At 40.8% G+C, this 25,641-nt stretch overlaps 1 protein-coding gene across 1 annotated transcript in view; it reads left to right on the forward strand.

Annotated features, from left to right (window-relative positions):
- nos1apa (nitric oxide synthase 1 (neuronal) adaptor protein a) overlaps positions 1-25,641 on the forward strand; it is a 131,437-nt gene that overhangs the window by 77,297 nt on the left and 28,499 nt on the right. Inside the window, 2 exon segments of the mRNA XM_018670872.2 lie at positions 9,835-9,943; positions 20,388-20,529. Coding sequence (XP_018526388.2) covers positions 9,835-9,943; positions 20,388-20,529 — 251 coding nt within the window.

Raw genomic sequence — 25,641 nt, forward strand, 5'->3', positions numbered from 1 at the left:
CCTCTGATTCCTCTAGTACCACCAGCAAGTCAAAGTTTACACTTACCTTGTGAAATATCTCAGCGTCTCTGGACAGATTGGCACAGTATTTGGTACTATGAATGAAGAGCCAATGCTAATGTTACCATTTAGCTCAAAGCTGCCTAAACTGGAACGCTGCCTTGCATAACCACTAGCATGCCTCATATAGCTTCTTGTCTTTTCTCTAAACAAAGATAAAGGCCTCAGTTTGTAGCGGCAGCCAGTCACAACCATGCGCAGTGCACTGGATATTTGACATTTAAAAAAGAGTGGGAGGGACAGAGGAGTGGAAAGAAGCACTTAACTGAGGGAGAGAGAGGAGGTGTAGAACAGGGAATGGAGGAGTGTCTGACTGCTGAGGTGTTATTAGTCTGGTAGTAAGGAGAGGTGAAGAAGGGAGGATAAAAAGGCAGAATTAGTTAAGAAAACTTAACTGAGCAGCACTTTAACTTTCTTAGCTTTCAGATGCATTCATTTCGCAGCACCAGTAAAAGCTGACGGGGGTTCTCTGAAAAGAATTCTGCAGTCTTTTGATGTGTTATGAATATCAGTCATACACACTCCCCTGGCCACTGTACCAAAGGGATGGTAGAGTGTCAGAGTTGAGTTTTGTCTTTATGGATAATTAAAGTGATGTGTACTGTAGGTCACATGCCTCTGTATCCAGGTAGAAGTGAAAATGTAGTTTTTGTAACAAGGACGCTAACTGGCTTGGGCTTGTAGGGAAGAATGGAGGGAAAAAAAGGAGACACTGAAGAGGCAAATAAAGAATGACAGTAGAGTAAGAAATCATAACTTCAGAGCTGGATGTTAAGCTTAAGTTTTGTAAATAATCTAAAAGTTCTTGTCAGGCCAAATACCGCCCCCCAGTAATAACATCTTGCAAGGAAGCACTGCCTGAGGTATCTAATTCAGGCCAAAAAAGTTCCTTTCTATGAATATATAATGGTGGCAGAAAAGGCTTCATTGGTGCCTTAGGGGAAATAAAAGTGATGCAATTTTAGAAACGTACCATCTGTTTAAAATTCATACATTTTGTTATTTTCTTTACAGCACCTGGGTTTGAATTGAAGTTGTTGGTGCATTTGCTGCAGTCATTTGCGTTGAGTCAGTGTGGGACGTACTGTAAATAAGTATTTTTGTTTAAGATAATGGTTTTTGTTATTCGTATTCTAATCTTTAACTTAATTGCGAATGCACCGATTCAAACTGCTGAGTAAGGTCAGTATCAGCAGATTGGGTAACGGCCAGATGTGATACATCCACATTAAATCCAGTTTCTAAAAGTCATGCTGGGCCATCGATGCAGTTTTAAATGCCTCAGCAATCTCTGGCCTCATGTTACCTTACATAAAAATGATCTGAATGTGTTCTACTTGATGTGATGTACATATTTTAATTGCAGGGGGAGGAGAGCAGTGGTTTTGGACAGGGAATAGGTATTGATGGGTATCAGGAGACTGGTGTGGATCCTTAAACATCATTTGGACTAGTTAAGAAGCATGCTGCTTCTGCAACAGTTTCTTTTCAGCATCCTACAGCATCAAAGTCCAAACTCCGTTATACATATCAACGCATACTCATGCACACCGACGTGTAAATATGACCAAAGACAAACCTTCCTGCAGGTCTATAAGCTCGAAGCGGAATACCAAATGCCACATAAATATTTTATCGGTCTTGATTTGTTTTGAGGTTTGTGTTATGAGAGGAGGTGAGAGTTATATCCAGTCTTATCTCTGCTGACCTCCATTTATTGCAGGGTATGAGGGATTTATTTTTATGACTTCATTTCTCATGAGAGACCCCGAAATATGTTCATATACATGCATGAACTAGAGCATTTACCTTTTTGAGTAAATAATGCATCAAAGAATAAAAATGAGCCCGAGCTGGAAACTTCTCACCTTGACTTTAACAAGTGCCGTAGGAAATTGCCTGTCTGAGGGATGATTAAGTCTGTTTTGTTGTGTTACTTTCAGAATTGCCAAGTCTTTGCTATAAAATTTCCAGGGGTGTCTTTATGTGGGCACACAGAGGTTGAGCTGACACAACAGCTTTTCTGATAATGAACCTCTACCTTTTCACCCTGCCTTTTATAGTCATTTTTAATCAACATAATGCCTGATCAGTATGCTGTGTAATTAAGTCTGGTTTATCTCGGCGTTGCCAAATCCACACTGATCTGGAAAATGTTTTTAGTTCTGGGCAATCTCAGCAACCTGCCTGTTAAATAAAACATGTAAGACAAGCAACATTGTGACCTTTTTAAATGTCCTTTTTGTTTAAAGCAGTACTCATCTTTAAGTCCTCAGCTGGCACTTCAGTTATAAGGGAAGAGACACTGAACCCAGGAGCATCAAAAACATTACAGTGTAAAACAGAAAAGACACTTCAAGCTCAGTAATCTTTCACACAGTGACGTCCTCCTGACAGGCTGCTTGGTTTTTGCTGTCAAAATGTAAAAAGCATTCATACAGTGACAAACACTGAATCTAAGACTGTCAGGCTAAGACTGAGTGAGAGAATTAAAACCGAGATGATTAGTGTTAAAAAAAAGAGAAAGATAATATCCATAAGATACGAGTATTAAAATAAAGTCTTGCATGTTCCTGTGCTAAAATAGAAGAGATCTTGGAGAGATGTGGCCTAGCTAATTTAAATGGCTTTCTGTGTGAAAAGGGTAGAGACATGACAGAGGGAAAAAGCTGAGTTTGAATGAGATGATGAATGATGTTTAGTGAAGAGATGATATAAAAAGGTTAAGTGAACAGGTTAAGTTTGGCTCTACTAAAACCTGACAAAGTGGATTATAAAAGAGAGGCCGTATCCATACACAAGAATGAAAGAAGCTCAGAAGTAAAGGACAGTCTGATTATGTGCATAGCTTGTTCAAATCTAAAAAACTGGGCAACTGTGGCATCTGATAATACAGTCTTCTTGTTCTAACACATGAGAATACAGTCGACATTGAAATTGCTGCTGTGTACATGTCAAGACAATAAGTTAAGCTATGAAGTTGTTAAGTTAAGATTTGCTTCCCCTTGTTAAAACCATTTCAGACCTCTATTAAAAAGTTGAGACAAATTTGACCTTTATGTGCTGACTCCAGAAGTTTAACTGTACAATTAAATTAACTCTGTGTCAGAGAAGCCCACTTGTAGAATTTTAACTAAACTTGCAGAGATGTCACTTCCTGGCCCTGTATTCTGGCACCATAACACCAATTAGCCTAATGGGCAGAGCATGCTGTAATTACTGGTTAGAAGCTTTGTCTTTTAAAGGCTGTAACTTCTCTGCTGTGACGCTGATTGACACTAAACCTGTCGATCAAATCCAGCCATTCTTACAAATGAGGCTAATTAGCCTTATTAGCTTGGTCTAATTAAAAATCAGACATTTAACACGCCATAAAGCTAACTGAAGTCCACCTTTTCTCACAGTTTAACAGTTTCGGCTGATGGGTGGAGTTTTAACTTTGAAACCACTGTTAACTGTAAGTTTTTATCTCAAACACAGACTACCTGTAGTTTGACAAAAGGTCCAAGGATGATGGACGTTAGTAATTCTGCATTGGTTGTGTAACGTAATTCACAGGACAGGAAGAGTTTGAGGACTCTTAAAGTCACCTCTGCTTCATTTTGCCATTTGCTGTGAAAATGTGAAAAATTGATTCCATGGGATGAAATGTTTTAGCTGGAATCAGACTAAGACTGAAGGCACTCCACTCTAACAGCCTGCAGGAGATTTTTTATGGATCTGTTCAGTCAATGTTTTCAGGGTGACACTCTGCAGCATCCCATGTATGTATGTATTTCATGTTACCAAAGCTGATACTGGAGCTTTTATAGATTTCCGATAACAGGATGTTAAGTGCCAAGAGACGGTATTAATCCAGATGTATTCAGCTTTCATTCCTGAACATGATGCTATTGTTAAAAGACAAACAGCCCCCCCGCCCACACACACACACACACACACACACACACACACACAGTCTACAACCTGATCTGGCACAGGTGCCGTTATAGTATTGATTCCCAGCGAGTGTGTGATTGTCGATGCCGTGTGTGCGGTGCATAGCCTCTTAGCCTTTGATTTATAGCAGCTGCTTTTCACAGGCAGCGATTTATCAAAGGAAAAATGGCCGAGGCTTTCTAAAAACAAGCCCACTTCATTACTCAAACATCACATCACAACCCTCTGCATGATAGAGTCAGCCTGTTAACAAGAGCGGCTTATTAACAGGGTTAGCTGAGAGCGAGGGAGTGTGTGTGTGGTCACTGAGAGTCTTGTTAACGTAGCATTATACTGCCAGTCAGAAGTTAATGAATGCGGGAGCCAATAGGTGGGCCTCTTGTATATGATAATTTGTGCATGTGTAACTACTACGGCCTTTAAAGAGTTTTTTCTGGTTGCATTTTGCTGATGGAGACGAGATTGCAGCAGGTTGAATGTGAAGGAACGGGGAGTGTTTTTGTCAAACTCTGAATGCACCGCTGAACTTTTAACTCAGCAGATGAGTCATGAATCATCTGCTTTGCTCCGCTGTCTCCCTCTCTTTTCAGCTTCTTATTCACGCACCATCTCTGTCTCGCCCGTTCCCTCTCTCCTTCTCACTATTCACTCGTAATCCCTCACACACTCGCTCTCTGCCTCCCTCCATCTTCTCATTTACTTTGAGTGTCCATCTCTCTTTTTCACTCAGCCCCTCTGTGCTTTCAGTCTCTGCCTCATGCACTAAACTCTTCAGTCTTTTCTATATGATCTCCTGTCATTAACAGTAAATGTACTCTAGGCACCATTTGCCACTCTTGATGGCAGAATGGTTCTGATGGCTTCTTTAACAATCAGACTTAAAGAGTGTTTCAGCTCTCTGTACCGCAGTTAAATCCTGTAAAAAGTTTAGGATAGGGTTAGGGCTCACAAAATCTTGACTGAGAAACTGGATTCTGCAAGACAAAAATCTACATTTTAAAATCCAAATGAACACTTACGCTCCTGTGAGAACAAGAGCCTGACTAGTATGTGATGTTTGAGGCAGTTTGAGGCAGACACACAATTTGTAACTTATAAATTGTAAATTTTTTGCGATGATGCCTCAAATTTGGATGCTAAAATATGGTGACAGATCATTTGTGAACCAAGATGTTTTACTTTTGAACAATAAACATTCTGATCACAGATGGCATTAATGCTCAGTGGAAGATTAAGTAAATTTTCAACAACTTCTCTGGAATTGGAGTGATTTAATATTCTTTCATGTTATTTTTTGGAATATTTACAATTCAAAGAGTTTGTCTGTAAACTACATTTCCCACCATGATGTTCCTTGAAAACCCCAAATCCTTCTCCACGCTGCCAGAATACGGTTCTGCTGGGGAATTTGTGAATTCTTTGTTTATGTTTTTATTGGTTTAAGTGAAATTTAAGTCCACAGAGTCTAAAAAGTACTGTTATCAGTCTTCCAGAGTGCTGGTTTTAACTGTAGAAGACATAACCTCAGTGTCCTCAGTGGGAGCGATGAACCGAGTTATCAAAAGCTACAGAAAATCTCACCGAATTCGTTTTTACCTTTGATGTTTCTATTATGTGGCTAAATTATTTACAGGGTGCAAACTTACCTCTACAGGTATCACACAATCCATACTGGTCTACTGAGTTAGCTGCTGGTGGAGAAACTTGGCCTCTGCACCTTTTGCTCAGTGTATGAATGTCAAATATTGATGAAAAACGATGAGTGAAAAGGGAGAGAGGCACATTTTGATGTAAAATCATTCACTGTTGATTTTTCAAAGACACACAAGGGCAGATTTTAATTTAATTCTTATCTCGTTTTTAGATTTGTCCTCTAACAATGTGATATTATCTAGATGATCTAAAATTAAAATTGACTAATATTGATCCTGTGACACAGAATGACTGAATCTGTTTTATTCGGCAGAAAACTTGTGCCTCATGTTTGACTCTTTGCTCTATTAATGATCCATCTTGACTTTCTGTGTGCTGTTTATCTACAAGGACCACCTGCTCTGTCATTGGTGGCTGCTGATGAAACAATTGCATCTTAATTTCAGCTGGCTTTGAGGGCTTGAAAAATGAAAAGTCTGTAACACTATGAACAAAGCAAAACATAATTCTTTGTTAAACTGTTTAGTTTGTATCGTGGTAGACCCATCATTAGGTTGCAGAGTGTTGTTTATTGTAACTTTAAACAGGAGAATCAACCCCCTTGAAGTAAAAGATAAGAAGTTTTTCCGTTGGCAGCTTTTGTAGTCTGATTTATTTTGCCGTTAACCATCTTTGACTGCTTTCATGTCGAGCCTGCCTCTCTTATTCCAGGATCTGATCTATCTGACACATCTTCACCTGGATTCTTGGCAGCTGTTCCTGTTGGAGATGGTTGATAGAGATGTATCTGGGCTGTCATTTCTGCGTCGCTTGGGGATTTGTCAGCTAAGCCAGTCAGCCAGGCTGACTCTCACTATCTCTCGTGGCTGAGCTTCACTTGTCTGGCAGCATATGATGTTTCCTTTTTAACGTTGCCCACAGTTTTTGAATAAGATTCAGTTCCCTGTGGGCAACAGTTTGGCAGAGCACGAGACCTTTTCCCCTGCTTTAGACATCGTAGAGGGAAATCCATTGGGGCATTGATTTTTATTGCAGTGACTGGAGGTTGGAGGTGAAGGGAGGGCAAAGAAAGAGTTGAAAGAGGACGCAGCTAAAAGTTTTCTGCAGAGATCAGTCAGTTGAGAGCGGCCAGTTTTCTCCCAGTAGATGTACAGGGTTGATAATAAAGACCCTGCTCGCTCTCTGTTTGTTGACATAGACACGACCAGAAATGTTTCTGCCACCCTCATTAAGCTGTGGCTACCCACCCCGCCTGACTTGTCAGGGCCACTGTACTCCCTTGTGCATAATGTAGAGTTATATCAGAGCAGTTTCCAGCAGATGCTCTGTCAGGCTGTATTGTCACAGCAGGATCTTTGTCAGTTTTCAAAAGGCGATGTGCAGAGCTACTGTTGATTCTACATGAGCATCACGGCAAATGCTTTTTAATGTGTGGGCAGAGGCCAGCCTTAACTTTGAAGCTGACATTGACCAGTTTGCTAACTTTAACAAAACTTTAGAAACACTGAATGGATGAAACAAATGTCACACTCCTTATAAAAGAAAACTGCTATTTAATACTACTTTGATTATACATTTGTAGCTCTGTCACCAGGCCTATCAGTCACAATAACACTGCACTCAGAATAATCCTTCAGGAGCACAGCAGAATAGCTAGAAATGGATCATAAGGGAAAAAAACACAAGCAGTCAGTCAGTTGGAAAGGTTGAAAATAAACCAACTGGTTAGTCTTAACTTTCTAGTCTTAACTAATCCTTACCTTCCTTCTCATCATTATTGTCATAATATTGTTTCTTCATTGCTAAAATCTCATGTGTGCTGACATTGGGATTTTCTAATATGTGTAGTGACTGTTAAGTAATTGGGAGTAAGACAAACCACAGCTAATGCATTGTGAGACACTGTAATATCACTTAAGCATCTCTGGGAAATTAAACCAGATTAAACGCGTCCCTAATAAGTTGACCACTTGGACCTTTTGCAGTAGCAGCACACTGGATCAGAAATTGGGCAGAAACTGTCCAATGCTGTGTATGTGTGCATGTGTGTGTGATAGTGTGATTCACTGTAGATAGCCTGACAGTCTGCTAAGCAGGATTGACAAAGACACCATCCATACCACAAGACCTCAGCCAGTCTGGCTCCCAGAGAAAAAGCCAAAACAAATACCACAGAAATGTCACTGAGTGTATAGAACAGACCCCTGATTTCCAGTACAGAAACACACAAATATGCACATAGATACAAAACCAGCTCGCACAGAAACACAAATAGGACACACATTTGGACAGAGACAACTGGGTCATTTGCATAATCCTCACCTAATTACTTCCTCTTGCCTTATTGTCTATTGTCTCGCTGTGATAAATTACTCCAAATTTCCAACCAAGCCCCTTAATATGGCACTAATTGTCCAATTAGGAAGCCGTTCTGCCTGAGGATTCTGTTACTTCCTTTAGCCACTTGATATTTTAAGCTCGCAGCATTAAGCAACACTAAGTGTCCTTCCTTCATTAACCTTTGAAATCCAGGCATGCATTGAGCTGTGTTTTGACCAGTCTTGAAAAAGCAAAAAGGTGGCATGATTTTCATGGTAATGAGGTGACTTATTGAGCTCTAATGAAGGCGTTAAGGGCACAGTCAAAACATGTAACCATGGATGGTGTTACTTTGCTCAGTGAGTGCACATTTAAGTTCTTTACAATTAAGCTTCAAGAAACAGGGAGCCACCTTTTTCAAGATTGTGTGCGTGGGTTTTAGGCAGAGCACCCACTATCAGAGACTGCTTTCATGTTTGAGATTTTAACCACACTGGTTTTTTTATCTTTTCAAAGTAGTGAAGCAGTCAGTCAGTAAAATCTCACAGTGGACAACACAAGCACAGAAAATGTGCATCAGCAAAGCAGAACAGTCTGCACAGGATACATGTACAGCCTCAAAACCTGTGTTAGAAAAGCACTTACAAGCTTAAAAAGCTGTACTGCTCTTTAAACATTTTTATCGTTGTGTTATGTTTCTGCAACCCAAACTGTTCAACTTTTCTACAATGCCCTCTGTGCTCATGGAAACTAAAGCATAATCAAATGTTTTTGTGGTTATGTTTAGGCAACGTAAAGCATGGTTAAGAGCAAGAAAAGGCTGTTTACATATTGAAAAAGTTAACACTGGAACACAAACCTCCGTTCTCTGGTATGGAAGCAATATGTTTTGTGCAAGAATGTCACGCTACTTTTTGCACTAATTCAAAAAAGACAGGGTTGCAATGCCCTCAGACACACTGATGGTTTCATTAGCTGGCAGGATGAAATCAAATCTTGGATAGCCTTCTTAGTCACCAGATGTAAACATGATTCAATTTTTATGGGGAAGAAATTCCTATCTGCTGTTTCTTGAAGAAATCCAAACTTTCAGTGACAGTTTGAGATGATTTTTGTGGCATAAAACCAAAACTGTTCTGAGCATCTGTTTTGTCTCTGAACATGACCGTTTCCAGCTTCTTGGTTTCAGTCTCTCAGTCACCATATTGTCATCTGCAATGCTTTATCTCTCCAGCAGTGTTCCTCTGTCATCATAAATTAGATCCAGTGTAGAGCTTAACTCATGCAATGTTCTCCCTCCTGCAGCTTATTGTGTATTATCTCTTTTGCTCTCCCCTTTGCTCCCAAACTTATTTCTTCCTATTTACCTGCTCTGCAGGATATTGTATATCTTTTCACTGTTGGTTGCACCCAGTCTCTGCCTACCAGGGCAACTCTATTTTTTGCCTCAAACTTAGTTCCCCCTGCATCCTCTTTCACTCTTTGTTATAATAGTATTACCTCCTCTGTCTCCTCCTCACACAGCTACTGTTTTCATTGAGGTGTTATTTTTACTTCGAATTAAAGTTTACTAGACTTTCAGTGTGTGTCACTGAGCGTCTTGTCCCAAATTCCCATATGAATAATAGAGAAATCTATGAGGAAGTGTGTACTTGCCAGTTTATTTAAATAGTTAATTTCCCCCAAGCCTAATCACAACTCTCTTAACCATTATTTATTTTTGTCACATTGAAACCCTCGAGAAACGGGCTCAGTGCCTGTTTTGCATCTTAAGATACATTTAGAAACGCTGCCAGGCTCTGATTCTGTTTTGCATCATAATCTTTTTTTTTAATGTCTGACCTATTTTATTCTCTATTTCAGGATATTCTATGTGTCTCATGACTCCCAAGATCTGAAGATCTTCAGCTACATTGCCAGGGATGGACAGAGTAATGTCTTCCGCTGTAATGTCTTTAAGTCCAAGAAGAAGGTAAGACAGAGACTTTCACCTTTTGATCAGTGAAGTACACCCAAAATGTTGCACAAACACAGAGCCTGATTCAGGGTCGGGGGCTGTAGCTCTTCTTGAGTTATTAAGTTAGAAATTTAGTCTGACTCTGACTCTGATCCAGCTGGGTTCAGGCACAAATGCCAAACTCTGGAAACTCTCAGAGTTCCTCTTGTCTGAAACAGGAAACTCTTAATGGATTTCCCATAAAGCATTAAGGCATTTGATTGAACACACTGTCAAGTTTAAAAAGTTTTATTCTTTGCATTGCCTTTAGTAGGGTGCTCTGTTTGAAACTTTTCTGGCAGTGTCAATTAAGACAGGCACAACCCTGAAAACATGTCTCCATTTTTTCAGTTGGGGCTCAGGCGCCCTTGAGCAAGGCACCTGCTTGCATGCAGTTGCTCAGTGGCCATGCTTAAAAGGTAAAAATGAAAGTGACTACTGAATTTTGGATTTTTGAGCACATTTAAAACAGAAAGAGGAAGAATGCTCATCCAGTTTTTCTTATACAAGTAAGCATGAGTTCTTCTTTTAACATGACAAGATTTAGACCACATTTTATTAAACAAAAGTAGAGGATTGTAGGATTGTGTTAGCAGAATTATTTTTTAATCATATGAACTGGTAAACTGAATTAGATCTGACAAAATGAAGTAATGAGTGAAGTGGAAAAAGGAAACAAATGTATTTCTTGTTGTATTACTGACAGAATTTGTTTTTGCACGAGTTGCGATAAAGAAATCATCATTGCTCCTGTATTATGGTTTTTAATTTTCAGTGTTTTCACAGTCTGTTAGTCATGTAGTGTTTTTTAAAAGCAAATTTCTCCTCCTCTCTTAAGTCATGTTGCTGTCTGAGTCACATGCAGACGAGCTCAAATGAAGAGACACATGGCTGCCGGGCAGCAATAATTCCTCCTGCCACTGTGTGCTTGTTGTTGTTGAGGTCTGGGGAACAAGGTTGTGGTGGACGTGCTGCTGCAGAGCTGAGCTGAGCAGAGACACAGTCCAAACAGAGTCCAGCAGTGTGACAGAGTTAGTTAGAAAATGTGCTCCCAGTCTTCCTCTGTAGCTGCCAATTCATAAGACTTGATGCTTAAGTCCAGGGGTTAGCTGGGTGAAGCACACACTGCCTCATTATCTCTTACAGACAGACCGACATTGACACATGAGCACACACATTCTGTTCGGAAGACAAAATGGAAAATGACGCATACCAAAAATCTCTGGGGCAACCGTGGCCCTCAGGCCATTAAGGCTGGAAACCTGCATGTGTGTGTGTCTGTGTGTGTGTGTGTGCGTGCGGGTGTGTGTATAATATTTTGTACAGTATAGTGGTGATGGAGAGACTATGGGCAATATTGATTTTAATGGAGAACATCATTATGTTTTACAGTTACAACTCATTTATTTCTGTCCACGCCTGGATAATATTTCTGAACAGGTACTCATTTTTCATAGTTGTTAAAAATTCTCTTTACAGCAGCAAAACCTGGCTTTAAAGCACCTGCCATGATTTCAGAGAGTTTATAGTACAGTATTGTTTTTTCTAAGAAGGAAAATGTCTTTGTTGAGGCTGTGTGGTGATTGACAGGAGAGCAGCCTGCACTATGAAAACTCATACTGGTACAGCGAAGTAAAGTTAACAAAGTAAAGAAAAGTTAATTTGGCTCAACTTTTTTTGGTCACCTGGGAGAAGCTGTGGACACATCAACATATTTCTGCTTTACAAAGTTCAACAGAAACGTAGAAGCAGTGTTGCAATTGTTATCATTGCACCATCTATTACTAGTATATATTTGGAATCATTTCAAATCTGGCAAAATAACTCCAATAATAACTTTTTCCTGGCTCTTTAGCGCCCTCTGTGTTGCAAACTAATTGTCCAGTGGGTTTATCAGCATCTTTGTCTTTGGTTAAAACAGCTGAGAGTGGTAATAATGAACCAAACAGTGAAGATGTGGGCTGGTAAACCAAAACAACAAGCTCAAAGACACCAGCAAAGCTCAGTATAGCAAGGGAAGTGCAGAATTATGAAGTAACTTTAAGTTATGATGTATAATCAGTATATGTACATGTAATAATTAAGTAAGATCATCTATATAGTCCATGTCTTTTCTTCTACATGCCAGTGCCACACAACTACATATTCAGGTGGTATGACTCCATCTCTGAATTCAAAACCCGACCTTGTGCGAAGACAGACAGAACCTTGTAAATTGATTACCTACAATACAGGGTCTGCTGTTTGTAAACACCAGATGGACAATAAATTCTGAAATTAGTACTTTCACCTGTAAAAAGTAGTGTAAAAAAAACACAGTGCTATCCTTCCAAAGTGTCTCTCAGATTACAGAGGAAGACAGAAGGAAAGAGAGGAGATGAAGAGTAACAGTAAAAAAGTGATACAATCAAAGAGGTGGAAGCTGCAGTAGATTGAGCAAGACAAAAAGAGAATGAAACACTCTGCCATAATGAAACAGGAATGAGGATATACATATCAAACATGCAATAAAGATGTCAGCCGAGGCGCTGTGTGGTTTTGTATGAGTGTGTTTTGACGTGTGGAAGGTTGCGAGTGTAAGATTGAGTACAAGATTAAGCAGACTTTATTTCCCTCTTAACTACCAGCAGTGAAAGAATGGCTGTGCTCTAAATCACAGTGGCATAAAAAGACTTTAGTGGCTCTAACACTCAGAAAGGCTGTGTGTGTGTCTCTCTCCCATTCTGACTCATGCGCTCTCACTCTTCCCCTCCTCCCTCAAATCGACAGTTTAAAGGAAGCTAATGAATGACCTGGCCTCTATTATGTAGAATTGAAGTGAGAGTGATAGAGCAGAGAGCAGGGAGTGTACATCAGAATACTGAATGCTGCCTCGGCTAAGAGGTCACTGCATGTGTGTGCGTGTGATTGTGTGTAATCCTCTGACATGGTCGTATTTTAGTGTGTTTTCACTGATCTTATGAGACAGTTTTAGATCAGAAACAACAGCCAGAGCGAATGGTCAGGACAAGACAGGTGGAGAGTAGAACTGACTTTTCCAGGCTTATTTTAGAGAACTCAGCTAATTGTCTTTAGCCACACAGTGGATGGTTATGTTGGTCTGTCACCTCCTGACTCTTGCACCACTACGACATTGACACTTCGGATGGATTGCCATAAAATTTAGAACAGACATTAGTACAAAAATCACAAATTAAACAAACATATTAAATCTGAATGAAGTGCGTAACAATGGAGCCTATAAAACTTTTATTGCTGATAATTACCAGTGGCTGTATATAAAGATGGACAACGTGTCTGTACCTCCTCTTACAAAACCACATCACTACAAGCTCTATTTAGTAGCTGCTTTGAAACTTTTGGTCAGACAGTTTGCATCTTCAGGCCCGTGTTTCTGTTTGTACATAAGAAACATCAAAATCAAATGGGCCAAGTTTTACTGAGTATGTGTGTGATCCACAGAGGATGAAGCTTTTCCATGATCTCTCATCCTGCATCATCCTCAGCTCAGGTCCTCAGTTTTATGATGCCAGCCCAGCTTTAGAACAGCACTCACGCTGTGTATCTGTGATAATAAAGACAATGAATAAAACCGGGTTATGGTCTTTTAAAACTGATAATGGACGACATCACAAAACATCCCATCACTGCTTCTAAATGGCGACCGTGCATCTGTCAGCTGTGCTTTACTGTTAAAATGATCCTGACAGTTCACATGGGTCCTGTTTTCAATAAGGAATCGGTTATGCAAATGCACTTAACACCCACCGGATTAAAAAAATGAAAACAGCAAATAATGGACCAGTGGGTTAAAAACCATTTTGGTCTTTATTTATTTATTTATCTAATGGTTCTGATGGATAAAGACTCATCTCTGTCCACAGCTGGTTGATGAGATGGAGCGAGAGAGAGAGAGCTATGGTTATTGTGTCAAGTGTTAATTGAGTTCTCTCTCTCCGTGGATAGATGCCCTTCAACCATATGCTGTCATTGAGTGTCGGATAATGGCTTCAAGATGACAAGTTGAATCTTCTTCCTTCGAGGATGATCGCAGAGCCCAAATAATCCTGAAATGCATTATGAATGATTTTTTGAAAAATTGCTCATAGGTAATTACATTGGAAAGTACTGAGTGAGCTACAGCATAAATAAAGGCCGTTTCAGGTCGTATATTTTAGTCTGGAATGATGAAGTGTGGTGGATTTATATCTTGACGTGGGCAGTGTTTGAATATATTTGCCGTGGGTAAAGCTACAGAACTGGGTGACTGTGAACGAGCTGAGGATCAATGCTTCCTTCACTGACACTGAGGAGCGCTGATATAAAATGACATAAGGCTATTTCAAGACATATTGACGATAACGGCTCAGTTCTTGACACAGCTTGGTTAAGATAATTGGATTTAATAGCCTTTCAGCAGTTTCTATTGAATAACCATATCTCAGTGAAATGATCCCTCTGTCTCAGGCTTTTTGTCTCTTTTCTACTTTTTCAATCAAATGTATTGTTTTACTCTATTATCAAGGCTGGCAGAATTAAATCATAACTGAACGAGTCATCGCATACGTAGTGTGTTTGTGTTTGTGTGTGTGTGTGTTTGTGTTTGCATTATATTACTTCTTTTCTGAGAGTGGGATGATATATCATGAGATGTCAATGGTCAGATGTAAACAGATGTGTATTTTTTTTTTTTAAATCAACAAGATAAGGTTTAAATTCTAGCAAGTACATCATCTTTCTGTCTTTTCTCCAGTGTCTCTGTCTCCTGCTGTTTCACTGTTCAACTCATGTTCTCTGTGAGTCTCAACCATCTCATCTGAGGAGGAGGGGCAGGTTGAGTCTAACATTAAGGTGAACTGCAGGAAACATTGTGTAGGCTGTGTCCTTATCCAGCCTCTGAACTGAACTGAGGCTACTGTCTGCTCAGTCGCCTCTGAAGCTACACCTGAACCCTGTCTATGATAGCAATAGACTGTAACTACTGTCCTTTTCTACACCTGTTTCTCCTGTGCAAGCTGCAGTTTGGACAGTTCACCAGTCTATCACAGCATTCACACAAATTCAAACCACTGAGTAATTTCAAGTTCCCAGTTTTCTTAACCTGCTTCAACAGAAGAAATATCAGTCACATTGGCTACGACACTCATTTTGACATCGCAGCTTCTGAATGAATATCTAAAATTTCTTCGGTCACATCACTTTCCTTACTACTAACTGCCAAAATGTCTATTAGTCTATCTGAATGGGTCAGCGTACCTCAGCTGACCCCTCATCACCACCCTCCTTCCAACTGGGGTTGGATGAATGTTGGTTAAATGCTGTCATGTTGTTAGGATGATAATGCTGTGGAATCCAGGAATTGAGAGAGAATAGAAGTTTTTATTTTGTAATTATTCAACAGATTCTTTATAATCCCGTGGTTCAGCCGTGGAGTGATTTTTTTTTTTTGTCTCTGTCTGTGCCAAAAAAACATTAAGGTTCGATACCCAGGGCTAGTTTGATGTTGTATTTGATGTGTGTGACAGTGTGTGTGTCTGCATGATGTACTCTTGCTCTGTGCACAGACTGGAAATCGAGCTAATGGTTCAGAAGAGTTGCCGAGGCGTCATGAATTCATTTGTTCTCACTCCACTTACTTCACACACTCTCACACACAAACACGCTCACGTACGCACACACAAACCTGCCAATTGATTAGTACTTGTTCTGGTCTGAAAATATTCGCTCACGCTCTCCCCCAGTATTATTCCTCCCTGATGTCCCGCTGATGTACTTGAAGCAATCAAAGTGTTTGATTAACATCAGGCTGGGTTGGGCCCTGATGATTAGACTTGCTGGTGATCAGGGAGGCAGTGGTGGGACTTTCTAAGTAAAACTTCACTATTGTTTGAAGTTGGACGGTTAATAAGAGGGAGCAGAATGACACTGCTGTAATCCCTCTTCTTCACTACAAATATCTCACATCCTCTGAGTGACGGATGCCTAAGTTGTAGTGGGATGAGATGAATATGTAAACACAGGAAACCAGAGAGAAGATGAATGAAAGAGCTCATCAGCCGAGGAGAGAGTCAGAGAAAAGGCTTTAATCAGAAGTAACTCCCCTGCCACCCTCTCATTGTTTACCCTGCTTTTTCCTAGATTGCATTATATTCCCTTTTGTCCCTTCTCTTTGCTTGTGCCAAGACTTCCAAGAGGACAGCGAAAGCACCGCTGAACCTCTGTGGGTAATCTGGGATAAATAATGCATCACACTTTCAACTGGGCCCTATCCTGTAACTGCTGAGAGCAAATACTCTGCTGCAGGGACCCAGCTCCCTGGCAGCTTGATACATAGAGAAGAGAGAGATAAAGACAGAGTAGATTTATTCAGTTGAATTGACAGAGAGGTAAAGTGATGGGGAGGGAGATAGAGACACAGAAAGAGCCACACAGAGATAGTGACAGATGTCCAACTTACAAACTATTTCATATCCTTACAGTAGGATGTACAGGCTTTGCATTTGAGTGACAAATCTTTTAGAAGTCTTGTCAGATGCTGTAATTGGAGCTCCATTGGAAAACTGGCTCAGGGCAAAAAATGTGCTGATACAGGACGAGCATCCTGACAAAAAGTGAGTAAACAGAAAAAGATAAGTGTGTTAGAAGTGACAATCCATTTATCAGTGTTGTAAATAACATCAGCTTCACTATATGTAACTGGGCTATTTTCTGATCAGCCACCTCTGTGATTAAAATGTAGTAGTAGTAGTTACCAGATAAAACTACTTGGTTACTGAAAGAAAGGTGGTGGTCGTGGTTATAGTTAGGAAATATCAAATCCAGCTGTCATGCCAGCTGTCCCCTTATATTTCTCAATGACTATCAGAAATATAGTGTCGAGATTACAAAGTCATCCACCAGGAAAGCACAGCTGTGCATATTTCACTGGCAGAACCTTGTAGTAATCCCCTTAAAATGAAATGTCTGTTTGATGGCAGCAGGTACAACAGAGCCATGCTACTTCTGCTGCTTAGAGAGGACAGTAACTGCTCTCATGGCCACGAGAGGTCAAAAGTGTTTGGGGAAGTGGGAACATTTTTAGCAAATAACTAGTGAAGTTTCATTGCCTGAAAATGAACTGGAAATTGTCCTGGTTCAGTTCAAGCAGAACAAAACTAAAGTCCTAGCACAGACTGAACTGAGCGAGACAATTCTGTTTTTGTCATTGACTGTGATGTGGTTCTCCAGTTTCATATGGGATGCTAACAACAAGGCTCTCTATATTTAAAGACCATTGCAAAGGTCAAAGCTTTTCTTTCTTCCAGTCATACAGAGAAGCTTGTGCAAACTGTTTCTACAATTAGGCTTAACTGCTCTAATACACTACTCTTCAGTTTCCCCTAAAAGTCCATAAAACAATAGGAGCTTACAGAATACTGCTGGCAGAGTTAAACTGGAGCAAAGAACAGAGCTCATATCTCTGCTCTTCTTAAGTTCCTGCTCTGGCTTTGAGGTATTTTTAGGATAGATTTTTAAAATCCCGGTAATATAAATATATTCTCACACTAGCACTATAGGACTGTATAGTTGATACACACCAAAGACACATCCCTGACCTCTACAGTGTCCTCAGAAGCACAGACTCGCTGCTTACTGCACCAAAGATTAAAGACTATGGTGAAGCTGCCTGCTGCAGTTAAAGCACCTGCACCTGCTAAAAATTCACCTTTTTATACCTAGAACCTGTTATTACTACCACCCTTCAACCCTGCATACATGTGTTCATTTTTAGAATATTAAAATCTTTTTAAAAACTTTCCTACTTCCTTTATGTTGTGTATTATCAGCATTTTTCAATGTACACTTTCAGTTAAAGTTGACATGTTCTAGACCTCTAAATTACGGCCTTCATCTCAAGGTTTTATCAGCAATTCTAAGTTGTTTGGTTTTGTGCTCAGTGGCAAGTGTTTTTCTTGTTGGAAAAAAAACAGTCAAGCCAATCAGAGCTTCATTGATCAACATGACGGACGTGTAGTTATCTGATTTGAGGTCACTAAAGTTGCATTTTGGGCTCTTAGCTGTGGTTGAGTCAAACCATTACAGGGACAAAGAGAGTAAGATAAACTTAAAGGGGACTTTGGAAAAGTGTGGTGTGTTCACTGTGGACAATAAGACCAGCATCTGCTCTCATCCCCTGTATGACTGCCTCTGGAAACGTCTTCAAAGAAAACACATGTGTTTACTGTCAGGCTGAGGACCAGCATGCAGTGAAAAGACATGAATAGAGGGTCCACAGAGGAGGAGGAGGAGACGGGGGAGTGATTGATGGATGGAGGAGATGGAAAAGAAGAGAGCAGTGAGTCTGAGGAGGAAGAGAGTAAAGGATAGAAGGTTGCTACAACCACTATATTCCCATCTTTTGAACAGTCTCATCGTGTAAAAAGTGCAATTTCAGGTTAAACCACAGAAAGATTTCACCTGTTTCTCCCCACAAAGGTCTTAACCACACAGGACAATGCTCCGGACACAGTGTTTTGTATATCGACTCTGTTAGTTTAATGTCTTGTCTTGACATTTTTTCTGTCAACTAAAGCCTTGTTTCCTTTAACAGCTATTTTCTCTTCAACTGACAGTAGTTAATCTTATCTTTTCTTGGTGCTTTTAGAGCCACCTTACTGCCAGAAAATTAGAAAACATCAGAGGACAAGTGTCAGAGGAGCTAAGGGTGGTTCGGACTGAAATCGGCATCTTTTTAATTTGCCATCATGGTCATTTGTTTTTAAAGGGCCATGATTCTCTGCTGGGAAAAGGTGGATTACTTCCCTGGGGTTTGGAGTGAGTCAGTGCCTCGAATGGAGGAGGTTTAAGTGTCTCTGGGTCTTGTTCATGAGTGAGGTTGTAATGGAGCTTGAGTTTGACAGGCGGATTGGTGCAGCATCAGCAGTAATGCAGGCGTTGTGGTGAAGAGGGAGCTGAGCCAGAGGACGAAGCTTTAGACTTACTATTCAATCTACGTTCCAACCCTCACCTATGAGTTTTGGGTAGTGACCGAAAGAATGGGATGGTTTTCCTCTGTAAGGTGCCTGAGCTCACCCTTATAGGTGAGGAGCAGCTCACCTGCATTGAAAGGATACAGTTGAGGTGTTTAGGGCGTCTGATCAGGCTGCTACTCTCAGTTTCATGCCACAAAAGCATCACTGGTTATCATTATGTAACGCCAAGCACTGTGGAGAACATTGGCAGTTTGTTCAAACATAAATTCTTTCTGCTGATAGTGGCAGCTGCTGGCTACTCACTATGTAAACAACATCAGCACTAAATGAAGCTGAAGCAGCATGATTTAATTAAAAAATAAAATAATAATAGCAGTAAATTACTCTCTGAGAACACAAACACTGCAGCCAAACCTCACTGCTTCACATAAAGTGAATGTGTGTGGAGTTTCCCTGAACTCAAACCAAAAGCCTCTGTGTGCTGAGGCCAGAGCACAGTACCTCAGGTGCTGCCAAAAGTAGGCTCAGTTTTTAATGTAATAAAACACCCAGATGCAGCTAATAAATTATATTTTTCCTCATCTAATACTGAGCCTGAGGTCACAAAATGTTCTGATTTTGTTAACACTCTGTGGGACAAGACTTCAGGCTGCTGCAGAGTTGATAAAGGGGACAAGACAGGATTTCGTCCTTTGGCAAGAGTCTTGATTCTGTTGTGGCTTTTAGGCCGTGCTGCATCTGCTCTGCTCATTCAGCTGAGGATGAGTGGTGTTTGGAGGCGAGGCCTCAGTGCTTTAAAATGAAATCTTTTCTGCCTCTGCACCTCTCTACTGTGGCGAGCCAGACAAGAGAGGGCACACGGCAGACAGAAGTCACCTAGGTTGTTTTCACTTGACCTGCCTTTACAGAGCAGGGCGGAAAGAGTAAGAGGGGAGATAAGTAGACACATCTGAGTCGATTCACCGCAGGTTAAAATAAAAATCCAGGAAGACGCAGACCTTACATTGTGAGAACAGTTAGTCTATGTGACACTGAATCAGTAGCAGACTCTGTGACCTACATATATGAACTGCATATTGTGTCTGTTTGATGCAAAATACACACAGTTCTGGGGCACATCTGGGTTCAGTCTGCATCTGACATTAGTGGAAAAGGGCTAAAGGAAATACTTCAGTCTTTCATGGATTTTTTTTTTTTTTTTTACATTTCTGGTTTGTTTAAAATACTCAGAAAACAAACTGGGTTGCAGGGTAATTAAAGAAACTCAAACTCTCAAGAAAAAACACGGAAAAAGACATAATACACAATCAAATATTTGATCTTAGGTTGAAAAGCACTGCACAGAAATTAGAGTTTTGAACCAAATGGCAACATAACAGTGGTGCAGATTGTTTTCTGAGAATCACAACAGTATTTCTGTCTTTGTCTTTGTCTCCCCACCCACCCAGAGTCAGGCCATGCGCATCGTTCGGACGGTCGGCCAGGCCTTCGAGGTGTGTCACAAACTGAGTCTGCAGCACACACAGCAGAACGCAGATGGACAGGAGGACTGCCACAGCGAAAAGAACAGCAATGACTCCACCGTCGCAGGTACACAAACACACACACACACACACACACACACACAGAATATGCACCTGCTACACAGTCAACATCACACGCTCTCTGGCTTGCACTGTGTGTAAAGGTTTGGTAGTGCTGCTCTGCTGGAGGACTTATTGGAAAATCCTGATATTTCCTCACTCACTTGTTATCAGTAGATGTGATCTGTGCTTACTGCTCGTTCACTTCCAAATTAAACAGAAAGTTTGAAGAATCAGAGGGCGACAATAGACAGCAGAGCTACAGAGTGCAAGGTGAATGTTTAGTGTGGGAGTGCTGCATTTTAATCGTTGTTGAAAGGAAAATAAAATGTCTGCTACAATCTTGAAGGTGTGTGAAGTCAGTGAGTAATGGAAAGAATGAAAAACAGCTATACAATGTCTTTTGGAAAAGATATTTTTTAAAAGTTGTTCTTCTATTGCCTGAGTATGATTGAGTTTGCATTGTAGACGCGGAATGTCAAAGAATAAGTCTGTGAGAAAGTTCTGAAATATTGTGCTGTGCAGTTTTCTATACATCTTTAGATTCAACAGAAGTAAACGCAACAGAACATACATGCTGTGTTGAACAAGCACAACAACAGAGAAAATGCAGACGTGTGGGTGGAACTGATGTAACGGTTCAGGGTTCAGTGTGCCAGAGTGGTGAGTGTGCTGATGGAGGAGGCAGAGGTTTGGTTACGGCTGTAAAAATGTTTTAAATGTGTCCAAAACTGGAGAACAAAACAGAAACTGTCTGAGAAACGTCAGCTTTGAAGTGCAAAACAAGGGTCATGTGTCCAACAGAAGTAGCCATGCCTGTGCTGCCTCGCTAAATGTTCTGCTAGCTGATCACCGCTGGCTGTACAGACTGCTATTTCATCAGCTGTGGGTTCAAATCAAATTTCAATTCAAATTGTGAGGAAGGTCCGTGACAAAATGTTATTAAACTCAGTGCTGACACTGTGTGGGAATACAAGCCTTTCTTCCACATTAATTTTCATCAAAATATGTTTAACTTGTCTGCTGCACACCATTCCCTATCATTCCCTTCTCTCCCTTCTACTTTACTCATTACTGTGAAGCTAACTAATGATCTGATAAATCAGTTATTGTCACCTGCTGACCTGAATCCAGCAGATCATGATGGATCAGTTTAGTGGCCAGATGATAGAATTAACAGTTAAATCTATGGCCTCTCTCCCTGAGGATTTGTGTCTAATAAACACATAGCAAACAGTGGACAGAAAACCACTGATTCACAGTCTGACTGCTTCTGCTTCTTGCCCCATTTCTCCTGCAATGTCACCACATTTTTCAGCAGTTGTTTAGTTGAATAATGTTATCATTACTGATAGAACTGATGGCCTGGCCATGAAAATACAACCCAAGTTGTAATAAGCTGCAGTATACCTTTAAATCATTTGAAGGAGCGTTGTAGGGAAGTGGGTCAGGAAGGAAGATAGGAGTTCCAGGGAGAAACAGCCAGGATGAATCCACCCCCATGTGAACAAGGTTTCAGCTCAGTGGAGGTGCAGTGCATATCCGTCATCTCTTTAGAAAGACAAGATAAACAAACCAGGCAATCTTATTTTTAGGGCATGGAACAAAGCTAAAAAAAAGTGTAAAATCTGTATCATCAAGGCCATGGTGGAAATTGAAGATATAGTCCAAAAATAATGCAAAATCTCAAGCCAGACACCCACACAGTTCTCATAGACTTATGTTGTCAGATAGCACAAACAGATTGTACTGTAGCCTGCATGCACTCCACACACACACACACACATATACACGCTCATTCCTGGCTGCATTGTGCCCAAGTTGGCAAGGAGGAGAGGGCAATGCTGGAGTGAATGTCACGGATGAATCAACCCAAAGAAAGACAGCGCTGCACAACAACACTGGTGGGCTGAGCTACTTTTATCCACTGCCTCGTGCCTGGACGTGATGGGCCTCACCGCAGCCCAGGGACACGTGGCTCTGAGTGGCGTCTGAGAGGACAGACATGGGGATTCAGCAGTTGGAAGAGTCCATGAACCAGCTTGGCTACAGCAGCCAGAACTGGTCACCCTCCCCTCGTTGATCTTAGAGCATCAGGCTGGGGTACGTTATCTCCCCCCACCCCCTCCAGCCACCCAGAGACAAGCTTGCTTTCACATGCTGATGAGCCCAGAGATCACCCACCTACTATAACTGTACATCCACACACACAGTGAAAGGACCTCACATGCATACAAACGCAGGCCTATGCACACACTTGCTGTCATGGTGTGTTAAGCAACACAAGAGCCGTCACGCACAGTCGATGAGCTTATCTGGAGAACTAATTATCATGGCAATGAAAGGAGAAGGGATAGAAGAGTGGGAGATAGTGGATTAGAGAAACGGAAATCTGGAAGAAAGCGTGGATAGTGGAGGGGAGGAGGAAGAGGAGATGGATATTAGAGAAAAAAGGAACATGGCATCATGGAGGACGAGAGGAGCAAGAAAAGATGAAATGTACAAGTGGATTACAGAGGAGGAGAGGGGATGGAGAAGTAGGTTGAACAGCAGGGAGTCCGAAGAAAAGAGGGAAGAAGAAAAAGTGTGGAGCAAGTGATGTTTTATCCTCAGTGAAATGTTTTTGTCACATTTCAGAAAGTGCTGCAACATAATATGAACAATATAATCATATTAGCAAACAAATAACCATGTAAAGAATGGGTTACATCACTGGAACTAATAATTTAATTAGTTTAGACTTAATTTTCTTTACAAACAAGATATGCAGGCAAATGGTGCCATGACTGCACTTGTTTCCAATGCAGTTTCACTTGTTTATGTAATTATAGTAGAAGGTAATGTCAGTAACGTAAGAAAGCCTCATCATTTCACTTTATTATGGTATTATTATAATTTCTTTATTTTCATGGGGCAGGAAGTTTGTTCACGTGTGACCTGTAAATGACAAGTTAGAAAAACAAATCAGACAGTTTGCAACGTACCACTCAGGAGCATATGATAAACTGCACACTGCACATTTAAGAATCACAGGTGATGGCCCTGAAAGAAGAGCAACAACACAGGCAATAGATATGAAATGGCTCAAGAGGTTGATTGTAAAGCAGTGGGAAAGTATCAAAATGAAATCCACATAAACTGTCTTTAACTGAGCAGTCAGGACTTGTGTAAGGTTGAGATGCCCCTGGCAGCACACCTGGTGAGCTGAGCTGAGCTAGGAAGCTACAAGACAGGAAAATGCTGAGAAAACACTCAACAATTGTTGGTTGTCAGGAAGCCAATATCTCATTGCAGTCATTCAGACGACAGTCAACTAATCAGAAGAGGGCCTCAGAGACAGACACAAAACTGGAGCTCCAGAGAGAAGCATGAGAGAGGAGATGTAAAACAATACTGAGATGGTTGTTGTGTTTAAAACTACAGATACATCCTTTATGTATATCAAAACGTCCGTGTAAAATATGGTACCTCTAAAAAAAAACTGGAATAAGTTTATGTGTGAATGAAACCAATTTAAAAACGATAGAAAAGATGTATTTTGAAGAAGTGTTTCAGTTCAGCATTTCACACTAAGGAATTGAATCTCCTCACATGTTGCACTTTTTTGTATTCCATGCCCCCTGTCTAACACACTTCACAGTAATTCGGAGACTGGTCCCTTCACAGCTCCTTTGCTTTTCTATTTGAGCCTTTTTTTTTATAGAGCTCTCAAAGTGCAAAGCTTATATTTTTCAATTTGCGTGTTGTAATACAGTAAGATTCTTTTCTTTGGTAAGTCAAATGAACAAGGAAAAATCTGACCTGAGAATGCAAGTGAGGGCTGAGAAGAGGAAAACGAAGAGGAGGAGAGCACATGTCAGCAGCACAGAGCAGTAAGAAGAGCAGGACAGCATGACACTGATCTGAATAGAGAGCAGGAGGAAGAGGAGTAGTAAAAGCTAGAGAGGGGTGGTGCTGCTGGCAGCAGGTTATCAGGGATGAGGGTTTTGAGAGGGAGGAGAGGGGTCGCAGTGTGCCTGTGCCAGATTGTTGGAGATAAGGTTTATAGTGAGTGGGCAGGATGGCACTAATGGCTGGGTGCACTGAAGGAAGCGGTCAAGTACAAATGGAAAAAGAGGCGGATGAGGATGAAGGTGGAGGTGGGATGGACAGCCAAGGTAAGAGAATGAAAAGAATGAGGACACTGCAGCAGGAGCAGCAATGAAGATGAAAGAGGGGGACGGACAGAGGAAATGTAAAGGAAACAGCCAAAAAATATGAGCCTAATTTCACAGAAATACATTATGAATACCTGGTCAGATCTAAAGCGTGTGAGTTATGTGAAACGTGTGGGAAGGCAAATTATACACACTTAAAGCATTTCCCCATGAAGTCAAGAAAAAAAGATCAGATTCTCAGTGGTGACCTGGCAGCTAAAAGGAGAACATGGAAATGTAACCAGGAGTGGAGAAAGTGGAGCAAGAGGAAGAGGACTGTGGTGATCAGGAAATGAAGAGAAATGTCACCTCCTGTACAAAGCGCCTCCAGCTTTTTTCTAACAGCCAGGCTAACTGTCACCTTCTCCCCCCTGCCTTTCAGTCTCTACTTCTTATCCACCATCTTTTTAAAAAAAACCTTTTTTCAGCATGTTACCAGACTCACTGATTCTACTCTGGATTTTTTCCTTCTCATTTGAGATTTAATCGCTGCACATTTGTTTTCATGCTGCATTCAAGTGTTTTTACACCAGGCAATGCAGATAGACTGAAATTCTTTCACTGTGTAACTCCCCTTAAAAGCACAAATTGTTGTCTTTATATGTCTGTATGTAAATGGATTAAAGGTGCTATACGCATGTTTTTGCTATCGCTACACAGCCAATGTTAGTATGAACAACTGTTTACTCACCAGTGTAGAAGAAACACTGAGTTCTGCATCTTCACTTTATTCTTTAACTCGCCAAGAGCTGTCTCCAGAGGTGGAAAGCAACATCAGTGTAGACTGCTGTTTTGCTTCTCTGTCTATCACTTCTTTTCTTCTACTGAAATTAGCATGCTAACCAGCTAACCCTGGTCCATCTAGTCCTCAGTCCAACATGAGGCCCAGAGGACATTTTCTTGCCTCTTGCCTTGTTCTTGCT

Source organism: Lates calcarifer, linkage group LG17 (genome assembly GCF_001640805.2).
Source record: "Lates calcarifer isolate ASB-BC8 linkage group LG17, TLL_Latcal_v3, whole genome shotgun sequence".
Taxonomy (NCBI): Eukaryota; Metazoa; Chordata; class Actinopteri; family Centropomidae; genus Lates; species Lates calcarifer.